Source organism: Petromyzon marinus, chromosome 26, assembly GCF_048934315.1.
Source record: "Petromyzon marinus isolate PM22_M1 ecotype Great Lakes invasive population chromosome 26, UKy_Petmar_22M1.pri1.0, whole genome shotgun sequence".
NCBI classification, from domain to species: domain Eukaryota; kingdom Metazoa; phylum Chordata; class Hyperoartia; order Petromyzontiformes; family Petromyzontidae; genus Petromyzon; species Petromyzon marinus.
In genome coordinates, this window is record NC_133692.1 from 11791815 (window position 1) to 11819439 (window position 27625).

Below are 27625 nucleotides of genomic sequence, written 5' to 3' on the forward strand. Positions count from 1 at the left end.
TCCAACTTTTTACATATTCACGTATATCTCAGTACCCAGCCAGTTAGATATGCGACGTTTTACCGTATATGAATTTAGTATAGATCAGTAAACTAAAAATTACACCTGCCTACACGCGTAACATGTTCTGTGTGCCAGAGACGCATGTAAGGAATGTTTTACTCGTTAAACATAGCAGAAAATCCATGCATTACAATGTCCTATAACTTAAAATAGCAGAATACACTCCAACAGTATACAAACATAAACCATTTAATGCATATATTTTGTGAAACACAAGATAAAACATGATTATCTGTATAGGCCTCATGTCAGTTATTTTTTAATCAAAGCAATATTGCATGTATTAACATCGAAGTGTAATACTTGAAAGGATGCTTCCCGTGATTTAAGAATATAGTTTGAGGCGGTGAAAATACACAATGACCACCTTGATTTATGAATTATTCTGAACGATTTCTTCGCAAAAGAAATCTAAATCAAGTTAAATATTGTTTTGTAAACATGTTATAGATAGTATTTAAACATGCTGGGCGACGAGTTAAGTTCTACTACATAAAAAAAAACACATTACTCTTTTGTACGCATTAAAATCACATTATTCTAAGTTTGATAATAATTGAAATGAATTATTGCTGGCAATGTATGAACTCATCTTTTTATACCCTGAATAATGAATTCTAAACGGCCCCTTAAAATAGACGATATTTACCCAATAACAATAATTTCCATGCCTACTGTATTCTCCAGATTATGAGGCACACTATTACCTCCGTATTTTAAAGCAATAGTTGGGGTGTATCTTCCCATCTGGTGGGCGTGCGTGCATGCGTGTCCGTGTGTAACGAGACTTGTGCAACTTTATTGGCAACGGGCACCAGTTTTCGGTGCACCTTACTTTCTGGAGCGACTTAAAATCCGGAGAACGCGGCATTACTCAACTGGAGATATGCAACGTTCACTCGACATTATACTGCATGTGCTAATGAGACCAACTATTATTTCTTCATGAAGCTATTCAGTAAAGGAAAAAAAAGTCTGGATCTCCACACGTGAAATGTTCACTTTTTTCATACTACAGAAATGTGTTAACCACTTTAGCTATTCTACGGGCCAATATGTAGTCATTATTGTACATTAGAATGTCTCGAATTATTCATGAGTTTACAGGATTGTAGTAGATTACTGTATCAAGGAAGGCACTTTCTGGGGTAGTAGTGAGGCACTGCACATCTCTGTGGCCATACACCTGCTAGAGGCAGTCTCAAACATAATTATTAAGCCAAACTCTATCAGCGTTAATCACTGGCACGTTCCGGAATGACTGCACTTGCAATCTGAATGTTGATGTAAAAATCTTCGGCTCCGCATTGGATAAAAAAAATGCCTCCACTAGAGGGAGGTCAAGCCAGCCCCTCCAGAGTGTATTTGGCCTACTCTTCCACGCTGACCAGACATCTTTGGAAGAGAAGGGAGCACCTATACTTCACCCCACAACACACGGACCTACCCATCACCTAATTTACCAACTTAAAAATGTAACATTGTTAAAACTTAAACTATTTTTGCATTATCAGCAGTCGTTAGGTTACAATAATGCAGAGGCAAAAATATTACTGAATGACTAAAGAATGATTTAATTGAAGTGCATTTTGCGATCGGAGATCACAAAAGCAATGGAAACGCCACAATTTCCCGTACACTGCCACTAATGGCCGTCCAGCATCATCTCTGCTGCATCAATGCGGAAACCGGCAATCATGGGCGGCACATTGAGGTGGTACAATTCGAGGCCATATTTCAAATCAAACTTGAGCCACTGTGGTGGCGGCCGTGGGCGAGCATAGAACCAAAACAACCGCGTCGCCTATGGGGACCTATTTGGCAGTATCAAAAATAATGAAAAACATGAAGTTTTACCCGCTCAGATGTTTAAAAATGAGGGCTATCTCTAGTGTAGACCAATCAGTTTCAGAGACAACGCGTATATTATCAGATAATGTTTGTTTGCATGTTTTTCCACAAGTATGGGTGGTGAATGCAGACTTGATGCCTTGCAAAAGGTTTTTTATTTGGTGTTGAAACATCTTAACACCTCCTGTTTTATTGCCAGAGCGTTAAAACCATTTTCTTATTTTTCATCAGCCTTATCACCATTCATAAGGTTTTGTTGAGTTAGATCGCGTAAATAAAAAAAAAAATGTGTCGTTAAACCTGCCACCACCCGACACAGCCAACTATTAAGGGTTGTCACGTAAACAGAACGTGGCTAATTCGTCACTAGTACAGCACACCGGTGTGTTGGAGAGCCAAGCCACAACATTTACAATCTGAGTACGACGTTTCGCCAGTAATTACAACTAGCTTCAACAGGCGACAGCCAGATTTGTGGAGAAGTCCACCTGTTTTGTTCCTTATATAGAGGCGTAGATGTGGTGACCACGCTTCTGCGCTCCTGCGCAAAGTGGGGGGAGGAGGGGATTAATGAGTCAACGTACATGATGCATGCGCATTATACGCGCCATTTGATCTTGTCCTTCCTGTCCATTGTGTGTATTAAAATAGCTGTTCCAACGGTAATCCCTATACAAATATGGTGGCTTGTATAGGCATGCATTTAAATAATGTTTTATTTGATGATTCGCTTCCACGCAGCACTAAGACGGTAGCTATCTGAAGAGTTAAATTTATTTTTTAAAATTTTGATAGATTCTCTAATTAGTCTTGGCCAGTAGTAGCTAGTTTTGCACAGAACTTCAACATTATCAAAATCAATTGAGTGTCCTTGTTGGCACGCGTGTTCTGCTACTGCTGACAGTTGCATTTAGGAGTATTTTATATTTCTCTGATGTTCTTTTAGTCTCGTGCTGATCATTGGTCCTGTTTGCACAACAAACCATTTACCACAAGTACAGTTAATCCTACACACACCTTCTGTTGATGGCTCCGGTAATACACCTTTTGTACCAAATATTAATTTCTGTATTTCATGTACCGTGCCAAATCTGACTACGTGTTAAACTTATCACCATTTATTTCAACACAGGCGAGTATCCAGGGTGTCCCTAAAATGTTCCATCCATGAGGTAATACATGATAATTAGACTACAGTTTTGAGCTAAAACTGTGAAACTCCACACCCACAAACTTGGGACTGTGGTATGAAGATTTGATCTCATGGGTAACATTGTTAAACCTCCACATGTCCGCCGTGGCGTTTGGCAGGACATGTCGTAGGATTGAGAGATTTTCAGGTGTTGATAGTTTTGAATGGTTGAACCATTCTGCACTCCTGAAGGTCAATGGTTTAAGGGAACATTTTGGCAAAATTTCAACCACGCCTTTCAAAATGCTGCCGAATTAGTTTGCATTAAAATGGAGTATATATTTTTGTACACCCTATACAGTAGGCTAAGGTTTCAGGAAAGTCTTTCTTTCAAAGGCACAATGACTAAAACATTATCCTGCTCCGTAATTTCCGGACAAAAGCGCATTGCTTTTTGCAGCCTTTTGCATTGAATGGGATCCCATTGTTTATATGACGTGCTTTTGTCATGAGATCTTTTAATCTGACATCATATAGAAAATCTTAAATCCGCTGATGAGACCCGGAAGGTCAAAACTGGTCCAGCAAATGCTCGATGCTATTTACCTGGAAAGCCAATAGGCTGTCGAACTAAAACTTATTTTTACTCTCATGCGGAGACACAGAAGAGAGTTCTGCTTATATTCACTTCCACGTATTTCCCACGCCAGTGAGCTTTTAACGACGGCAATTCCCGATCGACCCCCGGCATGAGCGCCGACGGCGGCTTCCGCGCTAATCCTCTCCGTCGCTGCCCCCGTCGGGGACGTAGCCGGCGATTTGGCGCAAGCGCAGGGTGTTGTACTGGGGCGGCGGCGTGTTGGGCATCGGAATGGGCTCGCGCGGGCACTGCATCGCCGTGTGGAAGGTGGGCGGGTCCTCCGCCGGGCTGCCACCCACGGGCAACTGAACGGGGAAGTGGACGGATGGCGCGGGGTCGGGGCCGCGGACGAGGGACGCGAACGCGCTGCTGCACGTCGTGAGCAGCTTCTTCAAGAGGATCCACGGGAAGTCGACGCAGAAGATCTCCAGCACCTCGACGACGCACAGCATTGAGCAGCTCAGCCAGAGCCCCAGAAGCCCGCCGAGGTTGGAGAGCAATGTCACGATCTAGAAACGGTAAGGGGAGGCGCGGGGGGCACACAAGGGCTGTCTGCACGGCGGTTCTCTCCACCTACTGTTGTTCCGGAGTTGTGGTTATAGTTGTTGGCGCACCCAACGCTTTGGAGTGGGGGGGGGGGGGGGCTGAAGGGGATGCTTTTTTTACCGATAGTATCAAAATAAACGTTTTCCAAATTATGAAATGTATCTAAAATGGTAATCATTTTTTGTTACAGTTTTGCATTAATACAAAATCTCAAAAATGGTCAACGACATACAATGGCCTGCCAAACATACGTGGATTGGCCTCTGGTTATAGCCAACTATTTTACAGTCACAGCTGCAGCAGTTGCGTATAGAGATGTTGCTTCATTGAAGGCCCCATGAAATCACTTTGGATAGTTTTATCGAACATTCAGGGTCATATACCTATATTGGCTGAAAGGAGGGTTTAGGGGCCTATGCAAGGATAAACAAAAGTATGAATATACAAATACACAGGATTTTAAATGAAATCATTGCAGATATTCAATAATTTGCGATGTAATAATCTGCTATTCCCTGAAACTCTCAGATTATTGTCAGTTTGCGACTGCTCCTGTGATCCGCGGCAGCGGAGATCCAGAAATCTCCCATTAATTCGTAGACTTCTGGCTCTCTCCCAGAAGCGGCGAATTCATCCAGTTGCCAGCTGCATCAACTTCGTAATCCACGCATTTTTTTGTGCCGAATTGTTTGGAATCGCGCACCGTGGCTCCTCTCGAAAATCCACGGCACGCCGCAAACATTTTGTCATTTTGTTTGACAGATTATAGAGCCTCTGCGATGTGCCACGGATTTACGGAGCCCGCCAAATGCTTTCGCCTGGTATCAACGCGGATGCCTGGAGTTCTGCAGTTAATGGATTGGATCTCTATCCCACCTGAGGACGATTGCTTGTGTGGCGATCGAAACGTCACGATCTATTATTTTTTCTACATAGATGACTTTACCGAAAGAACCAAAGAGCGTGTATTAATGGGTTGGGTTCGGCTACCCGATGGGGTTCAGGGTTGTACCACGTGTCGCTCACTGGTGCACAGAGCAAAGCATCAGACGTCGTGCTGGATAGCGCGCGTGGTACAAACCAGGAGACAAAATAAATCGCAGGACTAAGCAGCACCACAAGTGCGGAAACCTATGTGGCAGTACCGATGTGTTCAGTCTCCAATTTTTTATTCTATAAGCGGAATTCTTCGTGAAAACACACAAGGGTTGGATCGTGTGAATACAAATGAGCCGTTAACCCACCATGGCAAATTAGTAAGGTTTGTCACGTAAACAAAACACATGCCAATTAATTACTAGTTCAGCACACCGGTGTGTTGGAGAGTAAACCCACAACATTTACAATGATTCTCCAACACACTGGCTGTGTTGGGTGGTGGTGGGCTACCGACACATTTATATTTACGCGATCTAACCCACCAAAACATAACTTTGTTATAAATAATATCGGTCACAAAAGCCGACTGCTACATGTTAAACAAAACACACAAGACGTACGCTGCTCGCTGGAGATTCTGAAATGGTCTTCTGGGTGAGATCTTTGAAGTAAATGTTGACAATGGCAATGTCGCTCCTGAGAAATGCAAACGTGGGATATTAAAATGACAGCGATTTTAAGCCCCTCATAGTAATTGAAGCGCAATCATTTGGCGTCGCGTTCATGGCCTTGAATGGGGATGTGGCACCACTGGCTACATACTCACGGCTTCAGTGTGTCGTTGGCCGGCAGTCCTTGCTCTTTAGAAAGGGCGCGCAACAGCCACCCCTGGGGGCACAACCCATGTGAAGTGTTTTCTTTCCCTTGCTCGTGACATATGACATCAATGTGGGAAACCCAAGCGTTATACTCATATTTTGTGTTCATATTGTTTGTTGCGGTTGCACCAGACTTAAGAGCGGCATGGCTCACAGGGCTATACCTAACAAATGAAACTTGAAACTATACTCAACGTGAGCTAGCAACCGCTGCGGGACACCGAAATGTATGTAAAATACGTTTTTCTCACATGCCGTGGTGTCAAACTTGGAGGGTCAATTATAACAAAAAATAAAACACTCGACCTGCAGTACTGCCCATGATAAACCATTAGAGTACTGTACATAGTTGAGTACTGGATATTTGTGAAGCTGTGCGCTTGTTCAACTATTCCACCTGGACAATCCATTTAGTTTGGAACATCTCGTTTGCAAGGGTGTCCACGTTTTAGCGACAGGTGTTTGTGGAGGATTAAGCGCGCAATTGCACGTGCGTGCAATTCTCTCATTCGTGCGGCTGGTGATGTAGATGCAGAGCAACGACAACAAATTCACATTCAGGTGGTCAAGCCAGACAACCGCACGATCAGTAGCGGAGCGTATCGCCGTGATGTCTCCTTCGTATTCGTGTATCGGGGCATTGCGTCGCTATGCGTTGTGCGGTCTTGTTCTGGATGACCACAGTCGCACCAATCCTGGAGTTTTTAATTTATTTCCCATTTGTGCATCGGATATCCGCATCTGCTGCCATGGTTTGTGTGGTGGATGCGATTTAGGGGTGGACCATGCACGTGCGTGCAAATTAATTGGCCGAACTAATCGCCATTGGTTCACCGACACCTGTAGCTAGATGTGGATGTAAGCCTATCCCCTACAGCGACAGAAAAGGCTCGGTCAAACAGACATGACATTGGTGCACTTACCTTCGATGCTTTGGACGGCCAGTCAGCTAGGCTCAAAGTTACCTCATGCTCCGTCTCCCTGTACGACAATACAAACAGACAATGCAAATATCCCAGTTCATACGACCAGGGGTGTAGGCCTCAGGAACACATTCAATGTGAAAAGCACAATAGAAATAATATTGATGATGAAGATAATAGCCTGATAAGTATTACATACATGGGATTTACTTGCAGCAATATTAATCAACTAAAACGACATCCGTTTAGTCCACGAGAGGTTTTTTTTCTTTCGGTTAGATCGTGTAAATATAAATGTGTAATTAAACCCGCCACCACCCGACACGGCCAAATAGTACGGTTTGTCACGTAAACAAAACATGCCAATTCGTGACGAGTCCAGCACACCAGGTCGTGTGCTGGAGAGTAAACACACAGCATTTACAATTCGAGCACTGCTACATTTCGCCAGTAATGACAACATCCAGCCTCGTTTAGGTTCGGCTGTGGTTCCCTTGCCTTCAAGCCGAACGTATTTGAATGCACCGCCTTAGTAGGTGATGCATTGACACGGCTCGTAATCTTGCGAGCCATAGCACTGCCTCCGTTGACACGAGGCAGCAATCGAAGCCACATACCAGCACGGTACAGGAGAACTCCTCTCATCCACGACCCAATTGCCCACGAATTCTATTTGCGGGAGCTGTAGAGTCCGCAGAAAAAAAAATCTCCTATTATCCACAGCACTATTTGTTACATTGTCCTATTAACAGTTATTTATTTATTTGCTTAAATACTTTTTAGTATTCGATTTCTGCTGTACACATGAACAAAGGCCCGCAGCAGAATGTTGCGAGACAACAAAAAAAAGACCACAACCGCACGCCGAATATCCGCCAGGCCCGTGTACCCGACGTGTCGTGAAAGTCAAAGTGAAGAGGTGGTGTGTCATTTTTAAGTGGCGTAAATGTGTAGACAACTTCACAGACAACAGAACCGGCGATGTCCATCCTCCCGCATCACCGTGGGGACAGGCGGAGTTCGGTAGAAATGCGACAGAGCCGTGGTTTATTATTATTTTTTTTACACTCACGAGCAAATTTGCCGGCAGACTTGAATGCACTTGAGCTCCTCTTTAATGTACATGTCGTATAGGCGGTAGTAACAGTACTCTGAAAATGGGAAGGTGGAACAGAAGGGAGTCGAGCGTGAATCATTGTCGTCTCGGAGCACAGGAAGACTAAAGGGGACCCCCCCCCCCCCCGTTTAATGTACAAAATTAACATTTGTCCAACTTCGCTTTGAGTGGAGCCGCTCACCCCAGCCTGGGTTGTTGTCGTAGTTGCAGAAGCGAGATCCTTCAGGCAGCGGTTGCTCGTAATTGGCACAGCCACAGCTTTTGATCATCTCCCACTGAAAGCACGAGTTCTGGCAGGTCTTTTGAACACAACACGTGAAAGCGGTCAGCTCAATTGGCGGCGCGAACCAAAAGCACGGTAGGACGCTGCAGTGCTGCCGACGCAAGCGGCAATCCGTGATGTGCAACACAGTTAACGGTTGGCAAAGTACTCACTTGCACCGAGTATGGGCTGTCGTAGAGGCTTTTTACATCGATGTCACTTCCGTCCATTGTGCAGTCGCTGTAAGGGTCACCGAGTTTTTGGACATCGTTCTTTACATTTTTTACAGAAACAACAACAACAACAAAAAGCGTCAGCTTCTCAAGGGGAGCTTAAATTGGTTCTCCGATGTGTTCCTTTGGTTATACTGCGCGTTGTTCAGCCGGATGCCCCCCCCCCCCCCACCAACACTTCGCTCCACTTCTTGGAGATTTCCTGCAGAAGCTCCTGGCACGTGGGGCAAAACGTCGGACATCGTACCAAGCAACAACAATAACACACGGCGCAACCCGAAATCACATCAAAGAGAGAAACATATAGAGCACAACCAGGATACCCTAACCCATTATACTGATCGTGATTCACGCGTACCACTCGAAGTCCCAGGGAAGACTCCATGGCTGGGGGGATGTCGATCCCCACGGCCTCGATGAAGGGAGTTGTATTCTGCAGGTGGATGCCAATCTTGGCACCGGCCCCCATGGCCAGGTAGGGTAGGGAATTGTCCTGCCTCGTGTTAAGAACCATGTGCAGCCCTGAAAATTCCAAACGAACATTGACTGGTTTTAAAATGTTGGTGATTTTCAAAATGTTATTTTTGTGCGCTGGAGGGGGGGAAGGTGGGGCGGTGAGGGAATACAGAAAAATAACATCTCGAAGATTTAAAGACTGCATCTGTGTTTGGTTGCGCAATGCAGCACCCACCGTAGTCAATGCCGGCGGAGGCGATGTCCAAACTTTTCCCATCGCTTCCGTCATTGAAAGTGAAACAATTTCCCAAGATTGGATGTTGTAACTTCTTGAAGCTTGTGCTAAAAAAGAGCAAGGTCGCAGTTCATTGGAACAAATGATTAAACGTTTGCAACTGAAGCACCAAACGCCATCGAGTAGAACATACTAAAGAACCCCTCTTAACGACCACCCCCTGTTAACGACTCATCGCTTGAGGAGCCTCCATAGATTCCAATGCGTTTGCTTACCGATCATTAACCTGTTAACGACAGGCTGTTGAAGGTACAGTAAATATTAATGATGCATTGATTAACCATGTTTCTTTTCATATTATGTGTTTATAAAGTTGTTAGTATCTTTATATATTAATATCCATTGTTGAAATATGTTGAAGTACTTTTTTGCGTGAAAAAGGGTAACTTCTGATGTCATCCGAACAAATTTAACCTTTAGCGTGCGTTTCTTTTACTCGCTTAACGACCAAATCACTTAATGGTCGGTTTCGTGGAACCAATTACCGTCGTTAAGAGGGTTGCTACAGTAAATAGAAAGGGGTTTATTATTGTTTCGCCACTTGTGTGTTGGTGCATACGCGCAGAATTGTGTTCACCAAGAAAAATAAATACATAGACCGAGCTTGGAGAAACTGCCACCACATAGCAGAGTGGAGTCCACATTATAAACAGACATTTCACATTGTGGACAAGAATATAAAAATCAATCTTGACGTGATTTCACATTTTTGCTTTTTTCCCCTTCCAATTATCGCATTGTTGCTTCACAGTTCGGAAATACCTGAAATACCATCGTGCAAAAAAAGTAATTTTACATATAACATAAACAAATAGCCCCCGATTTACCTGCCATGCGCAGTATACATTGGCTGTGTGGCTGTTGGCGTGTGGCTCAACTGGGCACCACGGTGGCTATGAGATGTGAACTGCCTCGCCTGGTATCCAGGAGGTCGTGGGTTTGATCCCGACCGACACATGCTGCTGTATATTTGGAGTTTGCGTGTTATCCCTGTGATCGTGTGGATTTTCCTCTACGGGACCCTCCATGTTTTTCTCGCCACATTTAGAATGAACACACGTTTAGAGTATTTGGCTGCATTACATTTCCATGTCATAAGCCTCTTAGCTGAGCTATCATTTGTGGCCAGGTCGCTTCTGAGAAAGAGCTATATGGCTTTGTGGGCCTTACCTTGTAAAATAAATAGTTTAAATAGTTAATAGTGCAATGTCAGCGCAGGGCTGGGGAGAGGCGGCAGTGGCTTTACCTGGGATCGCAAACAGTTCCGCTGAAGAGGCAATCGATAATGAACTCATCCGCACTATACCCAAGCTTGTCCTTGTCCTTCTCGGGCACAATGGCCATGATGTTGATGAAGTGCAGGCGGTACCACTGTATTACAGCATCAATGGCAGACGTGAAGGCATTGTAGATACATTTTCTCTCTTCTCCACACTACACACACACACACGCGCACGCAATATGTCAGTAAATTAAACCTCTATTAACGTTTACTTTTGCATCAAACTGAAACTTGGACATTTGTTCACAGCCTTGGACGGAAATACAAAACACGCGTAAAGGGAAATCCATATAACCGCATACAAATTGAATGCGAATAACTGCAATCAACAGTGTTTGTAAAGAGCAAACTTACCACTTCAATGGCGATGAGAGGTTCGGACGACTGATAATTTTGGCTGAAGTACGACCTCATTTCCACCTCGCCTGGGACGACATGGAATTTGCCACTGATCACATCGGTGACCACGGTTTGATTGGTGACTGTGGTGTCCAGCCACACCAGCGGTATGGGCAGCGGCTCGTCGTCCCGCTTCGCCGCGCTGAGGTTCGTCACCGCGATGCCGATGTTGTGCAGAGCCACGGCGGTGTTCCTGTCCAGCTTCTCCAGCAGAGCCTGGGACTGATTGTATCTGCACGCGTGCCAGTCGCAGGAGGCGTCGTTAGATCGGGCAGGAGACGAAGCGCCGTCCCGTCCCCCCCCCCCCGCTCTGAACTTTTGGTACGCGTAGGCCGGGTTGGGATCGACGCCGCGGCTTTTAGGTTCAAACGCAATACTTGTAGGCATTGCGATACATCCTGCAGGTTAAGTTGCTGCATGAAAGCATTGATATCGCAATGTGTATTCGGACAGTTACGTGCCAAACCTGAAATTCACTTGATCATTTTAACTTTGGCTTAGCTTTACATTTTATGAATCGCATTTACAAACGAGATTTGAAATAACCAAGTTGAATGGTAATAGGGCGGGGGCATCGGATATGGGTGGGAGATAAAACAGTCAAGTAAGGAATTACAACGACAAAGAGGCCCCCCCCCCTGCCCCCCAAAAACTATAACGGCCCCAGCCACCCACCAAACGTAATCCGGTCCTGCACAAAGTCTTCCTCTCCTCAGCAACAGAAACCTGCGTGTAAAACCTTGCCACCAAACGACATGGCTTATATCATGGCACCTGTTTGCCAGTATCAACGCATCAAAAATAAGAATAAAACAGGTGTTAAGATGTTTAAACACCAAATAGAAACCTTCCTCTGCAAGGAATGAAATCTGCACCAGTTTGAAAGACAATGCGTATATTATTATAGCATGTTTGTTTGCATGTTCACCACGAAGTACGTGTGGTTAATGCAGACTTGATTCCTGTTGGTGTTTTGAACATCATAACACCTGTTTTACTGCCATAAAGGGTAAAACGTATTCTTATTTTTCATGATATTGCTTAAATGTGTTGTCAATGTTTAAAATACACGTACTGTAGCGTTACCAGCTTAGCGCTTTAGAATTTTATTTAACAAATATTTTCGTAATTAAAAATAAATAAAAACTCGAGATGAGTGTGCGAACCACTTTTGACATTTAATTACTGTACTATATTATGTGGAGATATTTTTGACGTAGGCATTTTATGAACGCGGCATTTAACAGAAAAATATATTTAACACACCGTTAGTTAATTACGGTGTTTGAATTTACCCGTACTTATTTGTCTTCGCATTACTTACTATTAAATTTTCCTTTTGTCCACATGTAACAATACTGCAAATGTACCGGTTGCATCTGTAGCAGCAGCTTGGAATCACACCGAAGAGCCAATGAGATTAACACGTGTTAGAAAGACACACACAATGGTGTGTGTTCCGTAATGTAAGTGGGACTTGGGCAGGACAACGTCACTCGAGCGAGCCGTGGCTGAGAATAACGAAGGAGGAGCAGCCAAAGAAGGGAACGTATCCGAGGGGACGTTCACAGTGGAGACGGATCAATTATTTTAACGATCGGTACATCAATTGAACGTGAGAGATGGCAACTTGGAAGGGCGCTTCATCCAGCAGTGGCTGATGGCGATATTTATTTATTATAGGCTACAAACAAAACCATGCGTGGAAATGAAAAACGCATATCCGATTAAATCATCCAGAAAACCAAGCTCTCCACTCACTTGTAGGGATTGAGGCTGCAGACGGTGATGGCTGGAAAGGGCAACTTCTGGTAGTTGATCGTCACCGACACGGCGATGGAGTAGAAGCTCTGTATGAGTTGGATGCCCTGCCAGAACACCATCGCCACTGCGATGAGCGAGAACACGATCCAAATCGTCTTCTTGATGGGGCCTTTGGAGACGGCGATTCGGCGCATGCCGTGCATGTTGGTGTTGTTGAGGTAGAAGTCCAGCAGGTCGGTGATGGAGGGATCAGGGCCATCGATTTTGAGGGTGTCCTTCACCCGATGGAGCACACGCTTGGAGTCACCCTCGGAAGCCATCGCAGCGCAGCTGTGAGAAAGGAAACACGGGGGATGGGACGGGGGGGGTCTTGAGTTAAGGAAGCGCGATTCATCGGGCGACGATCGACGATTGCCCCTTCGACTTAATGTGCAAGCGGCTGCAGCAGGGATTCCGGATGCCGAGGGCATTTACCTCGTGTGGTGAATGAAAGTGCAGTGTGTGCTCAGTTGCACACAGGAGCGTCTCGTTGCTTCCTCACACTGGGTGGGTTATTTGTTTTATTCGGGTGCATTCAACTTCTGAGAAATAAACGCGATCATTCGCTGCCACCCACTCTTCGCTCTGTCTCTCTCTCTCTCTGCCTCAGTGTGCTGCTGCATGTCACACTACTGCGACTTAGCACAAAGCCAGCAGGAAGGGGTGGGTTGGTGCTGCTCGGGAGGATGGACTGAAATGTTAATTTCAGGAACAGGTTATTCTGGTCAAACAGTGCTTCAACGCCCCACATAATCAATGCGCGTAACAGTCCGAATTTAGCATTTGCCATGTTTATATTTTTTGTTACTTACAAATTGGAATCGTGGAGCCCATACTTATATTTTAATGTTAACAACATCAAATTTCCGGTTGAATTGTCAGCACCAAGTGAAAGATTTTAGAAGGTCCAGCATTGAATTAAAGCAACCAGAACTCGCCAGGTATGTGAATGAGTAATGCAAAGAGCAGGGTTCTAATGCGTAATCATAACCAGTTGACAATGCCTTCTCTGTACGCACCACACATGATAATGCTCATAAACATCACACGTGTGACTGCCTATGCAGCTGTTTTTTTGGATAATATAATCACACTTTATAAATACAGCACAGTATACCGTAATTTAATGCACTACAGCAGCTGCACAATCTATCTTGCCCGAGACGCCACTGTCATCGCAGACTCAAATATGCCTACACTGCTTATAGCATTAAACTCCAACCCCATCATCACAATTCCCTACCGGCCACGAGTCGGCGACCTGCGGCTCTTTAAGGCATGCTTCGTGACACGTTATTTATTAAGGCTCTACCGTCTCTCGTATTCACAGTGCATTGCAGCTCTTGAAACATTGAGGTTTGTTTTACAAAATTAGATAAAAGGGCAATTATTTTGATTGCCGACCCCATGCTCTACCGTAACCCTTCACCCGAACCCTACGAAAAACTAAATAAGTTGAACCACTTCGTGTCTCGTGAAGTGTACTTTGTCTTTAAGCTTGCTGTGGCTTGTTTTAATGCTTTATTTTCCCCTGTTCTTGTCTATGATCATGCCTGTGTTTTTTTATTGAAAGCGCTTTGAGATTCAGTTGGGTTTAAATTGTAAAAAAGTGTAAAATGTTATCCTCTTTGTGTTTTGTTCCTATATTTAGAGCCAGGTGTGAGCTCATTGAGTCTATTCATGTCTGATTTTCAGTGGATCCATGAATCTAAATACATCACACATCGGTAACAAAAGAAAGTCTATGCGAAACAATACACAATCACAATGTATACACAATTATTAAAATACCGGAATGACTTCCCAATTGTAGCAAAATATAACAACACCCATGTGAACGCAAACAGGTGAAATGCGATGAAATTTCAACAATGTAGAAATATATATAAACTGCAGTCCTGTCATCAGCAATTCGCATGTGCCTACGGTGCAACAATGAGGTCAGTAGCTTCTTCACACGAGCCGATCTCCATTGCTGCATCTCCGCGGACGATGCCCCCTGTGATGTGTTTCCCTCCTTTGCCTGCCATTCAGCAATTGTTCCTGCCCCCCGGTTATTATTGCCCAAAGTCAAAATGACTTCGCTTTCACAAAATTAACAACTCTTCTAACTCATCTTGCAATATTACTTCATTGTAAAAACAACAACAACCTGGGCCCCAATTTACCGACCGTGAGTTACAGCTGTGGCGGCCCCATAGGCTTAACACAACGACAGTCGGGGCTGAATTGGCATTGACATAATGGGGAATTTAAATCGTGCAATGCAATTCATTCCTTATCCGCGAATTTACCCAACTTTACTTTATCGCCTACATCTCCCGCGGATAATTGTAGTTGCGGGTAAGATGATTATTTCCGATATGAATTACGACATTTTATATATGTGTGTGTGTGTGTGTTGAACTTCTTTTGCACCGTGCGTAGCCAACCACGCGAATCGGAGGTGCAATAAAAGTCGAGCTTGAAGATTTGGTTACATTGCAGCAGGGACGCAGAGGAGTCACAACGAATGGAATATATTTGAACAAAAAGACTCACATTCGTCATTAACACTGGCATTAAAAGCTAACAAAAAATATAAAAACCAGCCTTTTGCTTGTCCAAGGACGGGTGTATTGCAGTAAAAGTGAAACTTGTAAGCGAAAAGCTGACCACGACGTGATATTCATTGAATCAGTTCGCGTGCAATTAGTAAGGGCGCGGTGACACAGACTTATTTCATTTAAAGGTTATAATCCCTTGTTCATCACGGCGTCCTTTTTACTTTGATGTCTCAGTAGCGTTACAGAGATCACGTGACGTGAGGGTTCTGCCTTTGTAGTGAGGGTTGTAAGGAGGGCTGAACGATTTGTAGAAAATATCTAATTGTGATTTTTCTGACAGATATTGCGATTAAATTTTTTTAAGTCAAGCTTCAGTTCAATATTCACTGTGTAATAGATTTAAAACATGTGATGGAGCATTACCACGTGATATCATTAAAATATGAACTGGTCTATATATTCTAATTCAAGGGTGAGAATTTAAAAGATATGAATTGCTTCCAACATGTATTTATTAAAATGTTTTAATTGAAATAGAACAATAACACAGAACAATTGTTAAGTTAAATATATAAAGTTCTAACGATACAAAATAAAACAATTCAATGAAAGTAATAGGACTTTTCAAATCGCAAAAAATCGCAGCATTTGCGATTTGCTAATCGCATTGATTCAAATTGCGATTTCGATTTGAAATCGATTAATCGTTCTGCCCGAGTTGAAAGTTGATGCCGAGGAGGGGGGAGGAGGCGCCTCGACCCCCCATGTGGAGTGACGTCACACACTAATTAATATTAATGGCGAGGGGGGGTCCATTTGGAGGACGTCACCTTATAATTAATGATTATTAATGAAGGGGGTTTGAAGCTTTCGTGACTGCAGGAATCAATACTCTGGTTCTTTCGATCGATACGTCGTATCGATCGATACGTCGTGATCTATTATTATTATGTTTTCTACCTGCGCGACTTTACCGAAAGAACCAAAAGGTAATGAGGGGGTAGTTCGATGTCACGTCACATGCTCATGATTATTAATTAGGAGGGGTGGGTGACGTCACATGCTCATGAATATTAATGAGAGGGGCTGGTCGATGTGGAGTGACGTCACGAGCGTTTCGGACAGACATTCCTGGGTGATTACAGTATGTATAAGTGGCATTTCAGGCACTTGATCTTAATAACACGCGGAGGCCAGAGAGTGAATGCGAGTTGAAAAGAGCACTTAACACCATGGTGCCTGTTAGCATTTTGAAAACATTTCGCGATTACCAGTTTTTTTTCATAGTCATGCTTGCTGAGTAACATACACACTCTTCAATCATTACATTTCGATTCAAAGCTTTCGTGACTGCAGGGATTCCTCTTCTTGGTTCTTTTCGGTAAAGTCACCACGTAGAGTGGAAATAAAATAATAAAAATAAAACGTAATATTGTATTTCCATTCTACGTGACTTTACCGAAATAACCAAGAAGTCTTCAATCATTAACAAGTATTTCAATATAACCTCATCATACTATGTTTGACAAATATGTCCAAAACGAGTTTTTCTGACTGGAGGGAGGTTAGGGACGGAGGGGAGGCAGGGACGGACGGGCAGGCCGCTGGTTTGTATTCAAACTTTGCCAAGGCCGGCACTGAAACCCGCACGCCGAACTGAGTGGATGTTGAACGTTGCAGGACCGCTTTGTGTCCACCAGGAGGCACTGCAGCTGCGCCCTGAGAAGTGAGGACTTACCAGAACGGGCTTCCAATCATAGTGAGAGTCATTTAACTATACTAAACTATATTCTTGGTTCTTTCGGTAAAGTCACGTAGAAGGGAAATAATAAAATAATAAAAATGAAACATTATACAATAATACATTTATTTATAAAAGTTTAATTTTATTTTATTATGTTTTATTTTTATTATTTTATTTTTTCCCTTCCACGTAACTTTACCCAAAGAACCAAGAAGATGAATCCCTGCAGTCACGAAAGCTTTAAATCGAAATTATACTAAACTATTTATTTTACCAGGTAAGGCCCACTGAGCTGCATAGCTCTTTTTGATAAGCGACCTGGACACAAATGATAGCTCAACGAAGTGGCTTATCATGTGGAAATGTATAGCAGCAAAATACTCTAAATGCATGTTTCTAAATGTGGAGGGAAAAACCGGAGGTCCCGGAGAACCACAGTGAGAGACACGCAAACTCCATGACCTCCTGTATACCGGGCGAGGTAGTTAACATCTCGCCACCGTGGCACCCACAGTTACTTAAGATTAAAGACAGCTCATTCAACTCTATATATTTTTCTGAAATTTTTAATTAATTTTGTTTCAACATTAATAAAGACGGAATGTTTTTGCAATTTGGACTAAAGTACTTAAAGTACCATGGCCAAAGCCGCCACCACAATGCCCGACTGACACAACACACAACTCATCAGTGAACCCACCACCACACTGCCGGACTTCCACAACACACAACTCATCAGTGAACCTGCCACCACACTGCCCGACTTCCACAACACACAACTCATCAGTGAACCCGTGACCACACTGCCCCTCTTCCACAACACACAACTCATCAGTGAACCCGTGACCACACTGCCCGACTTCCACAACACACAACTCATCAGTGAACCTAACACCACACACAACTCATCAGTGAATCCACCACAACACTGCACGACTTCCACAACACACGACTCATCAGTGAACCCGCCACCGCACTGCCCGATTTCCACAACATGTAACTCATCAGTGAACCCGCCATCACACTGCCCGATTTCCACAACACGCAACTCATCAGTGAACCTGCAACCACACTACCCCCCTTCCACAATACACAACTCATCAGTGAACTCACCAGCACACTGCCCCACTTCCAAACACGCAACTCATCAGTGAACCCACCACCACACTGCCCCAATTCCACAACACACAACTCATCAGTGAACCCACCACGGCACTGCCCATCTTCCACAACACACAACTCATCAGTGAACCCACCATGACACTGCCCCACTTACATAACACACAACTCATGAGTGAACCCGCCACCACACTGCCCCCTTCCACAACACACAACTCATCAGTGAACCCGTGACCACACTGTCCTACTTCCACAATAAACAACTCATCAGTGAACCCACCACAACACACAACTCATCAGTGAACCTGCCAAAACACTGCCCCCCTTCCACAACACACAACTCATCAGTGAACTCACCACCTCACTGCCCCACTTCCACAACGCGCAACTCATCAGTAAACCCGCCACCACACTGCCGGACTTCCACAACACACAACTCATCAGTGAACCCGCCACCACACTGCCCCTCTTCCACAACACACAACTCATCAGTGAACCCGTGACCACACTGCCCGACTTCCACAACACACAACTCATCAGTGAACTCACCACCACACTGCCCCACTTCCACACAACAACACGACTAATCAGTGAACCCGTGACCACACTGCACGACTTCCAAAACACACGACTCATCAGTGAACCCGCCACCACACTGCCCCACTTCCACAATAAAGAACTCATCAGTGACCCCACAACCACACTGCCCAACTTCCACAACATACAACTCATTAGTGAAACCGCCACCACACTGCCGGACTTCCACAACACACGACTCATCAGTGAACCCGCCACCACACTGCCCCACTTCCACAACACACAACCCATCAGTGAGCCCGCCACAACACTGCCCCCCTTCCGCAACACACAACTCATCAGTGAACCCGCGACCACACTGCCCCACTTCCACAACACACAACTCATCAGTGAACCCGTGACCACACTGCTCCACTTCCACAACACGCAACTCATCAGTGAACCCGCGACCACACTGCCCGACTTCCACAACACACAACTCATCAGCGAACCCGTGACCACACTGCCCCACTTCCACAAAACACAACTCATCAGTGAACCCGTGACCACACTGCCCCACTTCCACAACACGCAACTCATCAGTGAACCCGCGACCACACTGCTCGACTTCCACAACACACAACTCATCAGTGAACCCGTGACAAACACTGCCCCACTTCCACAATACACAACTCATCATTGAAACCCGTGACCACACTGCCCGACTTCCACAACACATAACTCATCAGTGAGCCCACCACAACACTGCCCGGCTTCCAGAACACACGACTCATCAGTGAACTTACCACCACACTGCCCCACTTCCACAACACACAACTCATCAGTGAACCCGCCACCACACTGCCCGATTTCTACAACACGCAACTCATCAGTGAACCCGCCACCACACTTCCCCACTTCCACAACATACAACTCATCAGTGAACCCGTGACCACATTGCCCGACTTCCACAGCACACAACCCATCAGTGAACCCACCACAACACTGACCGACTTCCACAACACACGACTCTTCAGTGAACTCACCACCACACTGCCCGACTTCCACAACACACAACTCATCAGTGAGCCCGCCACCACACTGCCCGACTTCCACAACACACAACTCATCAGTGACCTCGCCACCACACTGCCCCACTTCCACAACACACAACTCATCAGTGGCCTCGCCACCACGCCGCCCAACTTTCATGTTTCCACGGAAATCATGGGCAGGCAGTGCTTAACCGGATCCACAGAAAACCACAGACGTGGCCATTTTATGCACAATTCGAGATCAAAAAAACCCTCATGTGTGTGACCACAAACAACAACCCATGGATCATGGAACAATATACATTAGAACGTGATTCATCAAACATTCACCCACTGTAAGATAAAGCAACCGAATGGCTAAATCACTCAGAACTGAATTTGTGATAGTCTGTATAAGAGGAGTAGAATGCACAGATAATAGGATATGTCAATAGTGCTTCCAGTATCAGTGCAGACAAGATTCATTAGACGGTACAAGACTGAATTCCATTCCATCCTCATGGTATACTCCAGTTATTTAACCTCCTCTTTCGAAGAGATTTTGTTCCAGACTTCACGACACTTGAACACACTTCTTGCAAGCCAAGAAACAGTTCGTCGTGACGTGCTCGCATTCACAGACTCATTTTGAGTAGCATTTGTCGGGGAGGCTGATCTCCGGCTCCTCACTCCCTTCTTCCTCCTCTTCCCCCTCCTCGTTGCTGCTGCTCGCAACTTCGACCTCTTTGCCTCCGCGTCCCCCTTGTGAGACATTGCTCTTGGCTGGCTCTCGGCCACCTCGGGTCATTCATACACACTCCCCGCGTGCACTCCTCCAAACGTTAGTAGGAGGCTCCCCGCACGCAGTCACGCACACTCACGTACACGCAGCCGACGCCTCTACCCTCCCGGCGCCGCGCGCCAATCGCACGCGCGGGACGGGGGGGGCAGGGGTCAAAGGGCAGTGACGTCACTTATACACGCGTAGCCGATTGGAGGGGGTGTCTGGGAGATGATTTAAAGGGCTGTATGAACAATCTCACGGGTACGCCGCCCGTTTGCCTCACGCATATGTTAAACGAAAGGGCGTATGAGTAATCTCACGTGCCCCTGTACGAGTCCGCCGCCGCTCACCACTCGCACACGCCAACCACGAGCTACACACATGGGCGAGTGCCAACACGTGGGTAAATACACACTCGCGTGCAAATACACGGTACAACAACGCAGGAACCCCTGTCGGGCGCGCACACAATGGCCGCCTCAACAGAGCGGACTCACACCACCATGTGCCCGTTCCACACTCGCAGAAACTACACGCCAAGGTTTATTGATCACTAACGATTCATTCCTGGTGCGTCTGCGAGCTACTATCACCCAAATCAGTGTGAGTCAGCAAGGCAGGTCTAACCTATCTCTCGATGGTCTAAACCCAATCTACCTCGTTCCCTTAGAATCAAACTCCCTAGGATCTTACACTCAATCCCAACTCTCTCTTGCGTACTCACGGTTCGGCTCGGATGTGCGGGAAGCCGTGGCGAGGCGAGGCTGCACGAAGTTCTCGCCGGGAGCAGTGCCTGGCTGCGCTGGGACACGTCTCATGGACGATCCAGTGGGCGGCAAGGTGACTACCCCGATCCCTGACTTGAGAAGAACACCACTCCCCATCCCTACCTTCTCTCGCCTTTTTATTGTTCTCTACATCAAAGATAATTCGGCGCTGATCCGCTGGCCTTCCCGGCCAATCAGGTGGCTCGGATTTCCCGCCACTCTCCCTGGGCCGGTGCTCTCTCAGACGTCCGCACTTTACCTTCTACATCAAAAGGGACGACCGCGGGGCTGCTGCGTTGGTGCACAAGCAAATTTGTCCCACCAATCAGAGGGCCGGCCCTGTTTTCCCGCCGCTCGTGGCTCCACCCCCCTACCTGCCTGCTGACCAGTGTGTGCCGTGTGTGCCCTCTACCCGCGGTGGCTGAGCAGCCTCGTCGTGACCACGTGATTACAACCCAAGTCACGGCGCTGCGGTGCGAGTTAGCCTCGGGGGAGATCGCCCAATTCCCTGGCCGCAGGAAACCGTGAAGCTTGGTCCCATGAGAGGGCTTCTGGGTGAAAACCTGTCGGCCAGGTGACCTCCCCTCGGGGCTCTATGTGGAGGTGTGTGTGTGTTCATGTGGGGGCTCTATGTGAGGGTGTGTGTGTGTTCATGTGAGGGGTGGTGGAGGGAAGAGCAACGTTGGGCCCGTCGCTCGGAGGTGGCGGCGTTGCAGGCACGGCTCCGACAGAGCGGGTTCGCTGCAGTGGCACCACACATTCATCCTTTTCCAGGAAGGAGCCCATGAATGTTGAGCCACGTGACATTATAAGATGCCGTGTGCTCTGGCCAACAGGTGTGTCCATTTTCTTAGTTTTTTCGGTAAAGTCACGTTGAAGAGAAACAACAAAATAACAAAATATATATAAAACAATAAAAAATTCTCACGACGTTTCGACCATAACTCAAACGGTCATCATCAGGTGTGTCGGTTTGCATAAATTTATTTTGAAAACGTCATATTTATTTATTTATATATATATATATATATAAATAACGTTTGCGTCACGCGCAACGATTGGCTGTTTGCCAGGACTAGTCCATCTATTTTTTGAAAAGAGGAGGGGGGAGACGAAATTTGTTTTTATGTATGCTGTCTGAAAGCCACTGTAAGCGTGAACAATCAATCAAGAACTGAAATGATTTATCAAATCTTTCCAATGATTGCTAAGATAGAATCCATCTTCTCGGTTGAAATTGTCTCTGTGTTTGTATATGTGGATAGCCTCATGAACGAATCTCTCATGGAAGCCAGATGGCTTACAAAGAACCTCCGTCTTGGAAAAGTCAATGGCATGTGAGCCTACTGAATTAGAACAATGATCTGCTACGGCCGAGGTGTTGGTCCTACCGTGTTTAAGGTCTGCTTTATGTTCACGAATGCGGTCCGAGATATGGCGTTTGGTTTCTCCAATGTAACTACTACCACAGAGGCAACTTAGTTTGTAGACACCAGGGTATTGTATGTCCGGAATCACATCTTTTACAGACGGAACCAGATCACGGATTTTATGTAATGTGTTGAAACGGACCTGGATCTTGTGTTTATTCAAGATTTTGGAGATCTTTTTTGTGATCCCAGCAATGTAGGGTAAAGTGATGGTTTTGAAAGGCTCCTCAAGAGGGTTCTTCTTCATGGTTTGAGTGATAGCTTTGCGGATTGTATAGTCGGAGTAACCATTAGCCCTAAGAGCTTGGTGTACGTGCTTGAGTTCACTGCTTATGTGTTCCTGGTCGGATACGCATTGGGCTCTATGATACAGAGTCTTGATGAGAGAATTCTTCTGTGATGGATGGTGGTGGGAATCCGGTTTCAGATAAGCATCCGTATGGGTAGCTTTCCTGTAGACAGAGTGGCTCATTGAACCATCAGGTCTCTTTTTAATTAGGACATCCAAAAAAGGTATCTTGCCATCTATTTCGACTTCCATGGTAAATCTGATGGCTGGGTGTATGGAATTGATGTGGTCGAAGAATTGGTCTAGAGCAGGCCGGCCATGTGGCCAGATGACAAAAGTGTCATCCACGTACCTCTTCCATAAGGTTGGGCGCAGAGTGGCAGTCTGGATGGCGTCAGTCTCAAATTTCTCCATGAAAATGTTAGCTATAACTGGAGAAAGGGGGGAGCCCATTGGGGTGCCCTCAGTTTGTTTGTAGAAAGTTCCATTCCAAGTGAAGTATGTATTGGTTAAACAGTGTCTCACCAGGGGGGGTACCTCAGTGTTTAGTCCTTGATGAACCAAGTCTTCAATGATTGCAATGGTGTCAGGTACAGGAACCTTGGTGAATAAGGAAACTACATCAAAACTGACAAGCAGGTCGTCTGGGGACAGGGAAATACCCTTGATTGTTGATACCAGGTGAGTAGAATTTTGTACCGCAGAGGTGGTCTTTCCAGTGAAAGGACGCAGGATTTCAGACAAAAAACGAGCTAGTTTGTAGGTGGGGGAGCTGATAGTAGAAACTATGGGACGAAGAGGTGTATCAACTTTATGTATTTTTGGTAAGCCGTATAATCTTGGTGGCCTGGCAGCAGAAGGTTTCAACGAAAACTGTTTAGATTGATCAATTAATGCGGTTGAATCAGAAATTATTTTGTTGGTTTGTGTGACGAGGCTGTTGGTGGGATCTCTTTTTATTTTTGTATAACTACCATCGTCGAGTAATTCTTTAATTTTGTTGTTGTATTCTATTTTATCCATGATAACAGTAGCATTGCCTTTGTCAGCTGAGAGAACTACAATATCATTCCTCTTTTTTAATTTATATAATTCAAAACGCTCATCTTTGCTGAGGTTGCTAGCTGGCATCTTAGCGTTTTTGAGGGTTGCAGCGATTTCAGATCTTGCTACGTCTGCAGCGATGTGACCCAGGCCCCCGAGAGCAACGTCTACTTGGGCAATTATATCATCAACTGGTATGTGTTTAGGTGTGACTGCAAAGTTTAGACCTTTAGCTAAAACGGATTTCAGACCATCGGAAATAGAACTGTTACTGCGATTAATTACGACCTTATTAACGTCTAACTTTTTGGTGTGTGGGTCCGGTCTTTTGTCCATTGTTGAAAATACAGGTACTTTACCTTGTAATTTCCATGATGATGCAATGGGATTTTCCCTTGCCTTTGTGACACTGATGGGTTTTTTTTTGCAAACAAGATTTTTTGTCTGGGCGACCCAGAACACATTTAGTACACCGGGTACACCACAGCATACCATAAGCTATGGCCGTGGTTATTTTAGCCACTACATCCCACTGGAACAACCGGTGCAGGAAAGTCACCCTCAGTTCAACGAGTAGGCTTTCGCGACCAATATCATCCATAATAGAGGTTTTTGTTGGGTTAGATCGCTCCACTCTCTCAGCTTTTAAGACTTTCCACAAAACTTTCCTCTTCAAGCCGCCCATGCCTTCAGGACTCCATTTTCACTCCATTTTCGATTCATTCTCTCATTCCCTTGCTTGGTTTCCTCACGTTCCTTCGCGTTCCTTCGCGTTCTTCATTTAGAAACATGCACTGAGATTATTTTGGTGCTATAAATGTCAAAACGATGGCCCACTGTGTTGAGCTATTATTTGTGGCCAGGTTGCTTCTGAAAAATAAGTTAATGCCTCAGTGGGCTTTGCCTGGTAGGATGGGGATGGTTTAATTTTATTTGTTTGCGTTTGGGTGATTTGTTGATCTCTCTTTTGCTTTGCACGATTATCATGTTTTTTTTGGAAGTTTGTTATTGTAAGGTTCTGACCCGCCTCTCCTGGACATCTGTGAAAAAGAGCTTTGTAGCTTATCAGACTCCTCCAGTATAAATACATATTCTGAGTCTTCGTAATTCTGTGCTCTGAGATGTTTGTTACATCATGGCTGTACGACAAATGTTTAAACCTATTGCAGGCCACCAGCTGACCAAAACATATCCATTTTAAGAATTAAGCTCCGATTGTATGTGCAGAGCACAGTTGAATTACAGGAAAATGTGTTAACGATTACCACACTGCTACAGTGGTGTACACTGTACAAGTGTTTGTGTAACATTTTCGTTTTATTGCAACCTAAAATTACATCCTTCAAATTTTCTTGACCATCAAAGAGTCCGCGAAGCAAGACCTTTACGTTGTAAAGTAACAAATGAATTATGACTGTTATATATTCTGTTGTCATGTAGAACTCCTCGAACCTATCGCGAATCCTATCATGCGTGGGGTGGGTGGGGGGGGTGACTCCTCCTATCCAAGAGGTAAAACAAAATCCGATAACTTGCGGATAACAGGGTGGCGAATTTACTGCTGTACTCCTCTTATCCGTGGACAAAAATGACGAAGCAGCTTTGCCTTGCGTTACGGCTAAAATCGCGGATAATAAAGGAAGACATTTGCCGGCAGAAGAGGAGTTTGGTACTCACACAACCAAGGCGTTACGACAATTATTTTCTCTCTTCGAAATTTCACCGTGCGTTCGTCACTATCTTTTAACTGCCTTCCCACCGTGCCTATTGCTAAATTGAGTGAGTTGTAGATACATTAGAATAATTAATGTTATGGTTGAAGCACATCAAAGCTGTTTTTATGAGACGTGCTTGCAAGTTTTCCATTTCAATGCGTTCCATGTTACTGTAGCCACAACGTTGTAACCACAATGGGTTTTGAACTTGAGTCACTCTGGTGTGTGTGTATACAGTGCAGTACTTCTAACTCCAGTAAAGGAATTACGTCTCGTGTTCTTCCTTTCTGTAAAAATATACTGCTTCTCCATTGCATTCCTCCATAGGACCAAATCCCTCGAAATGCACTTGATTACTCTCTCTTGTAGGATCTCAGGAGCTAAGGCAAACTCAGAGAGACGACCGCCAGGGCATGCCGGGTGTTGTAGGCGTGGGCCACGCGAGGTGGCCAGCATGTGTCAGTGTTGAGTGTCATTCTCATTTCCACGACAGTTGTTTTCTGTGGGTACTTTGTATGTTCTGTATTTTGAACGTCTTTCGCACCGTATGTGTCCAACCGTGCTACAGCGGGATTCACTCGCCCTTTTTGTCAAATATTCAGCAATTTGTTACGTCATAAAACGATTCACATTTGCACGTGTTTTTTTTGATTGAAACAAAACATAAACTCTTGTTTCTGGGCCACACCAGCCATGGGTACTGGAATAAAAAACGGTTACAAAGAAGAGTCTGTCGTTTAGCAGGTCACAACATTTTTACACGTGTAGTGGTGTGTATTAACGCGAATAACTTATTATCTCCTGTGTCACTTTATTCGAAGCATTCCACGCGGATGCTCCTCACGTGCCACCACACGCACTCCTCTCGCAAACTCTCCCTCTCTTGCTCCGCTAGCCTGCTACTCCGAGCTCACTCTCTCTTGCTCCGCTAGCCTGCAACTCCACACTCTGCTCGCCTGTCACGGACGCTCTCTCTCCCTGGCTCCGCTAGCCTGTTCTCCACTAGCCTCTTACTGTATACTCCGCTATCTTCTCACCCCACTAACCTCTCACTGAATCACCTCCTAGCCTATTCTCCGCTAGCCTAACACACTCACACTAAGGATCCCGCTAGCCTCTCCCCCGCTCGTCTGTTACTACACCCGCACCTCCAACCTCGCCCGTGCCTCCAGCGGGGGTTCAGCCAACACCGCTGGGGAGGACGACATGTGGAGGGCGAGGTCCCGGACTTATCTTGTTTCGACTTCTGCACGTATTCATCTCAACCCCGTTGTTTCACACATCTCCCTTATATCCCCTTCCCCATTAAGTGTCCTAAGGTGGCCCTCGTTAAGCCAGCATCCTTCCGGCGTCTCTTGCATCTGCACCCCCCTCCCCCCCGTATCGCCTCTATCTCTCGCCTCCTTGGCGCCTACAACGTGTTTGCATTTGCAGCCAGTCAATCACTGCCTCTTTCCCTAATTGCTGGCGTCTCTCTGTCGACTGTCTCCCAGGCCACACGCTTGCACCTGCTAGTCCTGACCTGGCCTCACTGTTTGCAACCCCGTACATGAGTGCAACTGCTGTTTGCAAACCCTGCGCGCGTTAAGCCACTACACATGTTCCACACGTATGTGCAGTGAATCTGTAACGCGTACACGTCATCATCAGCGATGCTCTATCCACTGCTGGATGACGCCCCCCCCACCCCCCACACACACTTTTCTTATCCCTCATGATCCTGCGACATGACACACACTCCATCGCATTCCCATGCACGATCTAATCCCGTCGCTCCATCTCTCTGGTGGTCTTCCTCTTCAGTGTGTGTGTGTGTGTGCTCATTTGGCTGCCAGTCCACTTACCAATCTCTTCCATAGGCCACCTTCCTCTCCAGCA

The 27625-nt window shown here is 45.5% G+C and overlaps 1 protein-coding gene across 2 annotated transcripts; it reads right to left on the minus strand.

Moving 5' to 3' along the window:
- Positions 1-231: 231 nt before the first annotated feature.
- Positions 232-13461, minus strand: LOC116946273 (epithelial sodium channel subunit gamma-like). 2 transcript variants are annotated; one of them, XM_032961317.2, is made up of 13 exons: positions 13195-13459; positions 12718-13050; positions 10912-11188; positions 10522-10709; positions 9216-9322; positions 8883-9046; positions 8465-8563; positions 8211-8328; positions 7985-8063; positions 6913-6970; positions 5938-5999; positions 5732-5807; positions 232-4195 (listed from the first exon to the last, which is right to left on the minus strand). In XM_032961317.2, exons 2-13 carry the CDS (start codon positions 13038-13040, stop codon positions 3821-3823), a joined length of 1926 nt encoding a protein of 641 aa, XP_032817208.1. In that variant the 5' UTR covers positions 13041-13050; positions 13195-13459; the 3' UTR covers positions 232-3820. The 2 variants fall into 2 exon arrangements, with proteins under 2 accessions (XP_032817208.1, XP_032817207.1); XM_032961316.2 differs by lacking the exon at positions 5938-5999 and having other exon boundaries at positions 13195-13461.
- Between the last annotated feature and the right edge of the window lie 14164 nt (positions 13462-27625).